We start from the raw sequence: 12,380 nt of genomic DNA, 5'->3' as shown, positions 1-12,380 counted from the left end.
GACCATCATACTGCTTCTGATTCCATTCATCTTGCTGAGATTAACAGTAAATCCCAAAGGATCTTTCTCTGTGATTCAGAAATAAATCATCTTTTCACATGTATATTATCTGGTGGTAGTCACTTTCTTTAAATGTTTCTCTCTAACCATAAACATTTAAGACAGACTCTAATAATGTAATTAAAAATCCATCCCCCCCGTAAGTTTTACCAAATAAAAAAAAATTACAGGAAAATACCAAACAGAAAGCCATCCAAAGAAGGATTCATGCAATAAATATTATCCATGTTCCGATAGACATACCAGAAGGTGGCATTTACTCTTAGTTGAAAATACGACTACTTTAGACCTCAGTCTCAAGATATGAACTGAAGTGAAATTTAGGATTCTCTAATGAAATTTTTTTCTAATTACTATTTAGATTATAAGAAGGAGGCTTGGTGCCTGCACTATGAATCCACTGCTCCTGGAGGCCATTTTTCTCATTTTGTTGCTGCAGTTGTTGCTGAATAGGGAAAAGTCGAGAGAGGAGGGAATGACAGAGAGGAGGGAAGAAAGATAGACACCTGCAGATCTGGTTCACCACCTGTGAAGTGATCCCCCTGCAGATGGGAAGCCAGGGACTTGAACTGGGAACACATAGGTCCCTGTGTTTAACCTGTGGTACTACTGCCCAGCCCCCCCACCCATAGTGTTTTGTCTTTAACTCACATATAACCTTACAAACAGAACACATTATTTAGTCCCAGATTCAGCAGCTGGCTGTTCCTCTTCCCAAATCCACCTTGAATCAACCTTTCTCATTCTTACCTCAAATATGCCTACTGGCAGAAACAATTATTCCATTAATTTGGTTAAAAATTACAAATCAGCGTGGATGTAGATAGCATAATGGTTATGCAAAAAGCCCTCTTGCTTGAGGCTCCAAAACCTCAGGTTCAACCCCCCATACCACCATAAGCCAGAACTAAGTAGTGCTCTGGTAAAAAAAAAAAAAAAAGAAAAAGAAAAGAAAAGATTTAAAAAATTACAAATCAATTAGCAGCATTGTCTCATTACCCTCACTAAGGTCAGTCCTGGGTTAGGCTTCTGTAGTCACAGGTGTAATAGGATGATTTGACTAGATCAAAGGAGTATTTAATTCCATTTGCATTTGCCCTCAACAAGCCCCTTCCTTTCATAGTTATGACACTCTTCTGTGACTAGTCTCACAAACCTCATCTAAATATTCAATGTGTAGCTGTGGGTCAGGATAAGAACTTTTTCCATTAACATAGGAGAGCTCTACCTAAGGACTTTCCATTGCCTTGGCTTATAAGACTTGTAGGAGCTGAAGGATAATGTTTTTATTTAAATTAACTAATAAAATTGATTAGATGAGAGTAGCAGCAGCTGTGTTTCCTCTCCTCGATCAACTAGGAATATCAAAGGAGACCACCTGGAACTGCAATAAGACAGGACTAGAACTACTTTGGGAACCCACCAAATCACCAGTGAGTGAAAACACATGTGGCTTGTGGACAGAGAGGAGCCTAAAGCGAGATTCCTGGGGCTAAAGCCCATATCTACTCCAGAGCAACTACTAACAGTCTGGATGGAAGCTTTCCAGTTGAGGAGCCACCTCCAGTCTGTTTTTATCAACAAAAAGACTGCTGAAGGGAGAAGACTCCCTAAAACTCACCAAATGCAACTGTGAGTCTCCACTGCTACTGCCCTCAGAGGCTGGAGCAGCAGGGGGGAGGCCCTGTGCCGACATCTGGGAACAGAAAACTGACCAGGAAACTCAAGAGAAGAGCTACACCTCGGTGGCCTAGCAGTGGGGCTATATAGTGGGAGCCTTTCCACATTTTTCTCCTGATGAGAACATGGTGAATAATTGCCTCAGAACCTACAGACTATAAACGGGACTTGTTTAGAAACTCACAGGGCCCACAGACTATGACCCACATAGTCAACGACTGCCACCTCTCCAGATTCAAAGGAGGTCTCGAAACTTTACATCAGGCTCAACCTGACGCTGTTGGAGGAGGAGGAGGAGGAGGAGGAGGAGGAGGAGGAGGAGGAGGAGGAGAAGAAGAAGAAGTGCTGCCCAGCGTGGCAGAGAAGCTGAACTGAGCCCAGAGCTTTGAATCCTTGGGGTGTGGGAGTCTGATAGACTGTCATTCAGACTAGATGACCTTCTCAGACAAGCAACAGTTGAAAGAATCAACTACCACCAAGCCTGCCCTGAAAGAAGTTCTGAACGATTTTCTATAAACAATCAGATCACCATAAACATGCCATATATCAGAACATTCTAAAAATCTACAATAATAGCATTAAAATATCTTCAATCTATAATATCAATAAATGTCAGTGGCCTGAATTCATCTATTAAAAGGCACAGAGTAGGAAGATGGATCAGAAAACACAACCAAACCATATGTTGTCTGCAAGAATCCCCCTAACACAAGACAAATACAGACTCAAAGTGAAAGGTTGGAAAACTACCATACAAGGCAATGGACTACCCAAAAGGGGGGGGGGGGGGCAGAAACAGCTATGCTCATATCTGACATGATAGACCTAAAAATAAATAAAATTTTAAAAGATAGGGATTACTTAGTGCTCAAAGGATCAATCAGTTAAGAGGACTTAATGATTATCAACATTTATGCGCCCAAGGAGAGGCCATCTAAGTACAACAAACATCTACTGAAAGAGCTACAGCAATATATTAACAGCAATACAGTAGTAGTAGGGGACTTCAACACCCTACTCTCTCAACTTGACAGATCATCCAGGCAGAAAATCAAAGAAATGAAGGAGCTAGATGAGGAGATAGATAAACTAGAACTATTGGACATTTTCTTTTCAGCCCATCTTGGATAGAGCTTGAAGAAATCATGCTAAGTGAAATAAGTCAGAAACAGAAGGATGAATATGGGATGATCTCATTCACAGGCAGAAGCTGAAAAACAAGATCAGAAGAGAAAACACTAAGGAGAACCTGAACTGGAGTTGGTGTATTGCACCAAAGTAAAAGATTCTGGGGTAGGTGGGCGGGGGGGGGGGTGTTGGAGTTCAGCTCCTAGAACAGGATGGCAGGGGACCTAGTGGGGGTTGTATTGTTGTGTGGAAAAATGAGAAATGTTTTTGCATGTACAAACTATTGTATTTCCTGTCAACTGTAAATCATTAACCTCCCAATAAAGAAATAAAAAAAATTTTAAAGTTGATTAGATTTGATTACCTTTAAAAGGACCTTTGGAATTTCTTTGTAAAATTAGCATGTGAGATCTGAGTTGTATATGCATGTAGGGTTATTCTTACAACTTAATACACTTTTACTTGGGTATCAAAGTTAAAAATGTCATGTCCCAAGATTTCACTGATAGAAGTACGTTGTGCCTCAGAGGTTTTCTAATGAAACCAAGAGTATCTTTCGCTAGATGTTTTAATATGATTTGAAAACTTATACTTGGTTCAGGACAGTACTCTCACATAAAGTCCAATTTGCTTCTTAGCTCCTTCCTTTCTTCTCAGCAGAGAAACTTATCACATCTTAATGAAAGTCCTCTAGCTACAGTCCGAAGCTATTTTCTTTTATTCTCTGTTCAAATTGAGGACAGCTCCTTATTATTTTCTATTTAATAACTCTGAAGAATGTATCAGTGGTTTATAAGAATATTCCTAAGCTTCTCTTTCCTACCCTCTACAAATCTCTTTCTATCAGCTTTGTTTCACCTTTCTACTTTTCCCATCTCTCCTGAGCACCCACTGATCAATATATTTTTCCTTCCTTTCTTTAATTCCTCTAATCAGAGATGAAAGAGGAAAAAGAATTAATGATCATGACTTTCTCTCAGCTTACCTTGCTAAGATGACAACAAATATACTAGGAATTCACTTCTCAATTTTTTCTTGAGAAGCACTCATTTAAGGGCAAACACATTTGAGTTAGACTGAGTTTGATTTCCACATCTGCCACTTCTATTAGTTGAGTGATCTTATGCAAATTCTATTTAAAATATAAGCTGTGAACTATATACTTATGACTCTTTTTTTTTAAATCATTATTACCCCTTGACTTTTCTAGGTCCCAGTTACCATAACCGTTACTGTAACAAGAGAAAATGACGCTTGTGTGTGATGAGTTATACATCACATTTAATCATCTTTGGTCCCCTGCAATTAATCAGTTTTTAGGAATATGAGATTTTGATTGCAAAACTGAGGTTATAGACCACTCCAGCAATAAAGATAATAGAAGGGGAGGGAGAGAAGAGTAGAAACACTAATCTCATCAAATCCAAAAGAATTCTTCAAACAGCACCTGTTGTACTTTGATTTTTGACTCAGGCACTCTCTGATGAGTATTCAAAAGGTAAAATTACTCGGAATTAATTAATTCTAAATGTCAGGCACATGAAATTCATTTTTTTATTTGCTGTCACCACCATCTGTGGAATATGCTTCTCTCTTTTATCATTTGTCATGTTCTCTTTCCTTTAGGTCAACTCAAATCAAAACATACTCTTGGGATAATGCCCAGGTTATCTTGGTTGGTAACAAATGTGACATGGAAGATGAGCGAGTCATCTCAACTGAGAGAGGCCAACATTTAGGAGAACAGCTTGGTAAGTAGAAATTTGACAGTAAAGAAACTTTGGTGTAACCGTTTGTTATAAACAGCTAGAATATTGATCTAGTACAAAATGTTCCATGAAAACTACAAATTGTGCCATGACTGCTATTTTCTTGTTTGTTTGGTTTTTTATTTGTCTTCACATTTTAAACTGGTGAGGATTTTTTTATCTTCTGTGATTGTTGTACTCATGTCTACACTGAAGAAGAATAATGGCACAGAATGTATCACATCGCAGATTCCAGTTCTACAAACTCCACTGATAAGTCTTGCAATCATTACAAACCTCTTTTCCTCTTCTCTCAAGAATGTGACTCATAATCACACCTACTTTATTAAGTCCTTGTAAAAAGGAGATCAGCTGAGATAGAGAATACAAGGGCTTTAGTGTGGCAGAACCCTCTCAAACACATCAGTGGGTTGGCTGTCACAGGTATGGCAGGTAGAGTTTCAGTTCAAGGGGGGGAATTATGATTTTTTTTTAAATTAATTTAGGTGCTTTTTTCTGAGAACCTTCTGCATTCCAACATATAAACCATAGTCCCTGGACACAACCTTTTTTCCAGGACTTTATGACAGGAAATGCATTCAATCCAGTCATCTAGCACATACATTCACAGAGACAAAGAGAATGTGGAACACAAGTTTCATAAAGTACATTTACCCTTACTAGATAGAATTCATTCTGATATTTTCCATACTACTTTCAATTTTCTTGTATAAATTTTCTCCACCCACTAAAATGGTTGCTGTGTCCAATAATTATTTTTAGCCTACAATTTTTTTTCAAATTTTATTTATTCATAAAGAAGTTAGGAGGAGAGAAGGAGAGAGAGAAAAAAAATACAACAACAACAAAATCACTCTGGTGCATGTGCTGCTAGGGATTGAACTCAGAACCTTAAGCTTGAGAGTCCAGTGCTTTATCCACTGCACCACTTCCTGGACCACATAGTCTATGATTTTAAAGACACACTATAAAGGAGATGCTTTAAGGATTGACTTGTTTGTAGTTGAAAGACAAGATCCGTGTGTTCAGGCTGGTATGGCCATAGACAGGTCACCATTTTACTAGATTATCATGAGATAAATATCATATGTGAATGGTGGTGCACAGTCTAGTCTTTGATGTTTTCAAGACTTAATGATTTCATTAGACTCAAAGTTATTGCCTAATGAACCCTTCCACTGGACTTGGAGACTCCTATGAGAATACCACCCACCTTACAGCTCTCTAAGCCTTCTCTTTCAGTTTTTGAGCCTTTGTCCCAGAATTCAGTCTTTCAGCAGTTTGTACCTTTTCCTAAAAGTCTGAACAAACTTGGCAGCCTTTCCCTAGTCCTCTTAGTACCTCAAGAAGATAAGAATAAAAAAAAAGAAAAAAAAACTGAAAGAAAACTAGGAGGTGGATGGCAGTCTGAGTACTAAGAACTTGTCTTCCCTAAAGGAATATTCTTGAGTACTTAAGCATATGCACATTGGGGGGTGAGGCCTGCTATACAGCTGTAAATTGCCTGTCCAGGAGGTGGCCCAGTGGATAAAGCACTGGACTCTCAAAGCAGGAGGTCCCGGGTTCAATCCCTAGCAGATGTAAATTGCTTCTGTATATACACCTTTGACAATTGGGATGGTTCAAAGAGAAATAAACCAAAGCGAAGAATTGTTTAACATCACCACATAAGAGTCAGCTAAGACACTACCGTATATTATTTACCATTCTGGTAAATCTGTGCATGTTGAGAAGATTCCATTATGCTAAGGGATGTTGACATTGATGAGAAGGCAGACAGTGATTTTTTTCCTTCAAGCTCCACTGGCTGACACAAACATGGAACATTTTATTTTATTTTATTTTTTGCCTCCAGAGTTATCACTGAGGCTCACCACCTGCAAGTCCAATCTGCCACTCCAGACAGCATTTTCTTTTTTTATTAGCTAAGATGAACAGAAACTGAAAAGGAAAGGGGAGACAAAAGAAGGAGAAAGACAAACACCTGCAGCCCTGCTTTAGCACTTACAAAGCTTCCCCCCAGCAGTTGGGGAGCAGCGGCTTTAAATGGGGTCATTGCGCATGATAATGTGGCTGCCTGACCAGGTGCCTCCACCACCTTGCCCTGAACCCATTTCATACAGAATCCACATAGAGGAAAGGTACTGAAATTGTGAAGCGAACATGTTTGCCGTGCTTGTGTTAGCTCTTCAGATAGTTTCTGATGGGTTTTTGGCTCTTTGTTCAATAAAGCCCAACAGTTGTCATAGCAACCAACACCTGTACATTCTTGGAGGGTTCTTTGTCTCCTTTGTTGTGCTTGGTGCTTCTCTTGACTATGCAGGCCTCTGCAGATTATCTTGAGAGATCATTTATGTGAGGGAACCACTGCCTCACAATTTACATAAAAAGGTTTTCAAAGATAATTGTCTTATTTATTTTTTAATTACTAGTATAACTCCATTATTCAGAAAACTGTTATATCCATCCAGAGGATATGTGCTACTTTGTAAATGGATAATACATCTTGACAGATGGCTCAAAAGATCTTGCTTTATTGACCTAGTTAGAATTAATGAGGATGCTTGATATAACCAAGTATAGCTGAGTCCTTGAAATTTGTTTCATGAAGAACTAAACAGACAGTCTTCTAGAGAAGAGATACGCATGGCCCACAGACACATGAAGCAATACTGCACTTCACTTATCAGTAGAGAAATGCAAATTAAACTATACTGAGCTACCATCTCACACTTGAGAGAATGGCTGACATCAACAAAACAGGCAATGGGGAGTCTGGAGGTAGTGCAGCAGGTTATGTGCATGCAGCACAAAGTGCAAGGAGTGGCATTAGGATCCCAGTTCGAGCCCCCCAGATCCCCACCTGCAGGGGGTCGCTTCACAGGCAGTGAAGCAGGTCTGCAGGTGTCTATCTTTCTCTCCCCCTCTCTGTCTTCCCCTCCTCTCTCTATTTCTCTCTGTCCTATCCAACAATGATGACATCAATAACAACAACAATAGTAACTATAACAACAATAAAAACAACAAGGGCAATAAGAAGGAAATAAATAAATTTTTTAAAAAAAACAGGCAATGACAGGGTTGGAGAGGTTGTGAAGAAAGGAAACTCAGCTACCTTGCTGGTGGCAATGCAGACTGTCATAGCCCCTTTGGAAGACTGTATGGACAGTCCTTAAACAAATGAAAATGGAATTACCTTCTGATCCAGCAATAACACTCTTAGGCACTTATCCACTGGACACTCAACTGCTGATTTGAAGAGACATATGCACTCCTATGTTCATAGCTGCATTGCTCATAATAGCCAAAGAGTGGAAACAGCCTAAATGCCCATGATCAGATGATTGGCTAAAGAAGCTAATATATATTACGTGGAATAGTATTCTGCTTTCAAAAATTACGATATGGTATCCTTTGGGACAAAATGGATAGAACTGGAGGTGATTATGCTTAGTAAAATAAATAAAGAGAAAAAAGACAACTACCCAATGGTTTCATTCATATTTAGAAGCTAGAAATCAGATTTACATGAACTTTCCAAAAAAGGATCCAAACAAAACAGAAGCAAGCAAACTGCAAGACTTGTGAGAACTCTGGTGGTTATCTTTGGGAGGGTGGGGATAAGGAAGTTTTGATGGTGGGTGTGGTGTAGAACTAGACATTATAATCTTACAATCCTGTAACATATAATTAATAGCAAATAAAGAAGTACTTTAATTTTTTTAAATATTTATTCCCTTTTCCTTGTTTTATTGTTGTAGTTATAATTGTTGTTATTGATGTCATCGTTGTTGGATAGGACACAGTGAAATGGAGAGAGGAGGGGAAGACGGGGGAGGAGGGAGAAAGATAGACACCTGCAGACCTGCTTCACCACTTGTGAAGCAACCCCCCTGCAGATGGAGAGCCAGGGGCTCGAACCGGGATTCTTATGCCAGTCCTTGCGCATTGGGCCATGTATGCTTAACCTGCTGCGCTGCTGCCTGATTCCCTAAAAATGTTTTATGACAGTTGCCATTGCCAATCTATTTAGTTCACCAAACAGATAGGAAAGTGCTAGACAGATAATAACTGGTAATCCTACCTTACAGGAACAAAGTGTTCCTTTCTCACTGTGCCTGAGAAAGACTATTGCTGGTGAATATCTTTCTGACCTTCTTTTTCAAGTCTTTTTGTTTAATTTGGCTGGTTGGGCATGTCTTCTTTGATGAACTCTCCTGATTGTCTTCACCATAAGGCTATCAATTTTCGTTTCACTTCAGCAATGACTTCTGTTTCTCTGGGAGAACCTTCATCTTGCTGCATCTTGGTCCATTACTCTTCTCTGTGTATACCATTCTCTGAAGAGGCATAAACACTTTCAGTAATTCAACAACTACAGGTTGATTATTGCCAAGTCATGCCTTACTTTGACTTCTTTTTTTTATAGTTTGCAATACTGTGTTACATTTTTAAAATTTTTTTTCATTTATTGGGGGATTAATGTTTTACAGTCACCAGTAAATACAATAGTTTGTACATGCATAACATTCCTCAGTTTTGCACACAACCCCCACTGGGTCCTCTGTAATCCTTTTCCAGTACCTGTACTCTCCCCTCCCCGACCCACTCACCCCAGAGTCTTTTACTTTGGTGCAATACACCAACTTTGTCGGACTAGCAACACAAGAGAGAGAGATGACCCAGGAACCAAGCTCATGGCGGCGAGGCAGTTCAAATCTTTATTTATCCAAGTGCCCCAGTGTCAGATGGTAGCACACCTGGTTAAGCCATGTGGTGCAAACTGCAATGGCTGGCGTCAACACCCTGGTCTGCACGTGCTTGCTCCTCCAGGTCTGGACACGGAAGACCCAAGTAGGAAACGGAAGTGGCTTGACAGTACAATACATGGTTAGGAAAGGGGTGGAGAAAGGTGAAAGGGGATGGGAAAGGTAGGGACTTCCTTAGCAACTGTTGCTAGGGGGTTAACTAGTAGGATTAATAATACCCTGCAGTCTTGAGGGTAGAAAAAGAATATATTAAATGAGCAGAATGGGTGGGGGAATAGGGTGGAAGCCTTAAGTCATTTAATAGACAAAGCAGAAGATTGATATGTAGATAATAAAAGGACGGGTCATAGTATCAAGTAATGTAGGGTGGAGCAGGGGGAGCTGGCTTAATGTTTTAAGGAATGCCAGGCTCCTGGAGGCAGAAAAATGCAGGTTGCTTTGTAAGCCAGGGAGTCTGATAAGACAAGGCAAACCTTTTGGAGTCCTTGTGTCCTTCCTTGCTTGACCTCTCAGTAGAGAGAGAGACTGACAGGACAGACGCACCCCTCAGGTCAAGCCCTGCCAAGCTCTACCAGGTTCTGCTTACTGTTTTCTTTTCTGATCTTGTTTTTCAACTTCTGCCTGAGAGTGAGATCAGCCCATATTCATCCTTCTGTTTCTAACTTATTTCACTTAATATGATTTCTTCAAGCTCCATCCAAGACAGGCTGAAAACAGTGAAATAACCATTTTTAATAGCTGAGTATTATTCCATTGTATATATATATCACAACTTGCTCAGCCACTCATCTGTTGTTGAACACCTGGGTTGCTTCCAGGTTTTGGCTATTACAAATTGTGCTGCTATGAACATGGGTATACACAGGTCTTTTTGGATGGGTATGTTTGGTTCCTTAGAATCTACACCCAGGTAAGGAACTGCAGAGTCATAGGGTAGGTCCTCTTCTTGCCTTCTGAGAATTCTCCAGACTGCTGTCCACAGAGGCTGGACCAACTTAACATTCCCACCAGCAGTGCAGGAGGGTTCCTTTGATCCCACAGCCACTCCAGCATTTGTTGTTGTTATCGTTTTTGATGTATGACATTCTCACAAGAATGAAACAATATCTCTTTATTGTCTTTATTTGCTTTTCTCTGACAATAACTTAGAGCATGTTTTCATGTTTGTTGGACTTTTTGGATATCTTCTTTGGTGAATATTCAACAGAATATCCTGTTAACTGAATTCCTTATCTTCTCCCCATTTTTAGATGACATCATTTGGTTTTTTGTTGCTGAGTTTGGTGAGCTCCTTTTTTAAAAAAGTTTTTTTAATATTTATTTCCTTTTTGTTGCCCTTGTTGTTTTTATTGTTGTTGTAGTTATTATTGTTGTTGATGATGTTGTCATTGTTGGATAGGACAGAGAGAAATGGAGAGAGATGGGGAAGACAGAGAGGGGGAAAGAATTATTTTGGGGAAGAAATCTGACTCAGAGTGGACTCTCTATGTGTGTATCTCTGCTCTACTTCCTTTTCCCCTCTTGCTACCCCTAGAATATACAGTGGATAGTAGATTTGCATAACTGTCTATTCTTGCTATCCTTTCTTTCTTTTCTCTTTCTTCTTCACTTGGACTTGGTTGCTACTTTTTCATGGACTGGAGACATTGTTTGGCTAACTGGTAGTGATTAAACTGCTTCAATACTTGCTTCAGTTGCTATTGTAATTCCTGAGGTTGGTGATTGCATTTGTCATAAAGGTATTTAGTACAGTGTTGCTTGTACTCAAGACACAACAACTGAGGAACAACAGAGCATAAAAATAAGAAACATATAAATCAAAAAAATGAGTAGATCAAAAACAAATAAAACTGGAAATACATTTGAATATCATAATACATAAAATTTAAAAGACTGGAAAACATCAAAGCTAGTGTAACTTAGAAAGGGGTAGCATAGAGTCTTTTTAGAAACATGAATTTAAAAGACCAATAGCACCTTTTGTCATGCCTGGCACAAAGGCACCTTCTTCATCTGTGATTATATTGGGTCCATGAATATTGGTTTAGTTAAATAGCTCCTTCAAGGTAATGATCTTTTGAAGCAAAAAGGTAAATTAAAGACAAATGGAAAAAGATACTCTTTCACATAACAAAGATTCTTCTAAAGGAAACTATTATCTCTGGAGATAGGATGTGGCACTGGCAGGATATATAATTTATCTCAATTTTTCCAATTATGTAAGGAGTCTCTTTGTTTGGATGGTGGTTTCTTTTGTTGTACAGAAGCTTTTTAATTTGATGTCCTGTTGGTTTATTTTTGCTTTAGTCTTCCTTAAAGTTGAATTTGTATCAATGAATATGCCTATAAAATTTATATAGAAAAGACAGATCAAGGGATCAAGGAAGCAAGTTTCACTTTAGATAAGAGTTTGAGCTCTGTGGGTTTTTTTATTATTGTTGTTTTGTTTTGTTTTTTCCTTTTTTTTTTTTTTACCCTGACAAGAATAAGAGTTCAGACACATAACACAGGTTCAAGCCTCCAGCCCCTACCTGCAGGGAAAAAACTTTGCATGTGGTGAAGCAGTGTTGCAGATGTCTCTTTGTCTCTCTCCCTCTCTATCACCCCCTTCCATCTTGATTTCTGAATGTTTCTATCCAAGAAATGAAAATAATAAAAAAAATTTCAAAGAGAGTTTAAGCACATTATGTGGTGAAGACAGGTTGATTGGGGTGGATGAAACATTATTCCAACTGAATCAGGAGAGTTCACATTCTTGAATTTTGGTACCTAGTATGGCAACAGCAATTCTGGAATTCTAAAATCTGTTCCTACTTGGCTTGTATTAACAGTCCAGGTGAGAGAAAGCAAGGTTGTAACTGCATTGTGAAATCACATTGCTATAGAGTCCTGATAACTGGTATTATTCTTCCCATGATTGCTTTTTAATAACTTTATGGGGGAAATAATATTATTTCCAGATACGTTTGGATCC

General features: G+C 39.0%; 1 protein-coding gene across 2 annotated transcripts in view; it reads left to right on the top strand.

Moving 5' to 3' along the window:
- RAB3C (RAB3C, member RAS oncogene family) overlaps positions 1-12,380 on the top strand; it is a 248,921-nt gene that overhangs the window by 198,243 nt on the left and 38,298 nt on the right. For both annotated transcript variants that reach the window (XM_016185469.2, XM_007516896.3), the window contains exon 4: positions 4,495-4,619. In XM_016185469.2, the coding sequence (XP_016040955.1) occupies positions 4,495-4,619 (125 nt within the window). The remainder of the gene's footprint in view (positions 1-4,494; positions 4,620-12,380) is intronic.

The sequence above is a fragment of the Erinaceus europaeus genome, chromosome 5 (genome assembly GCF_950295315.1).
Source record: "Erinaceus europaeus chromosome 5, mEriEur2.1, whole genome shotgun sequence".
NCBI classification, from domain to species: Eukaryota; Metazoa; Chordata; class Mammalia; order Eulipotyphla; family Erinaceidae; genus Erinaceus; species Erinaceus europaeus.
This window is presented reverse-complemented; position numbering and strand designations above follow the sequence as displayed.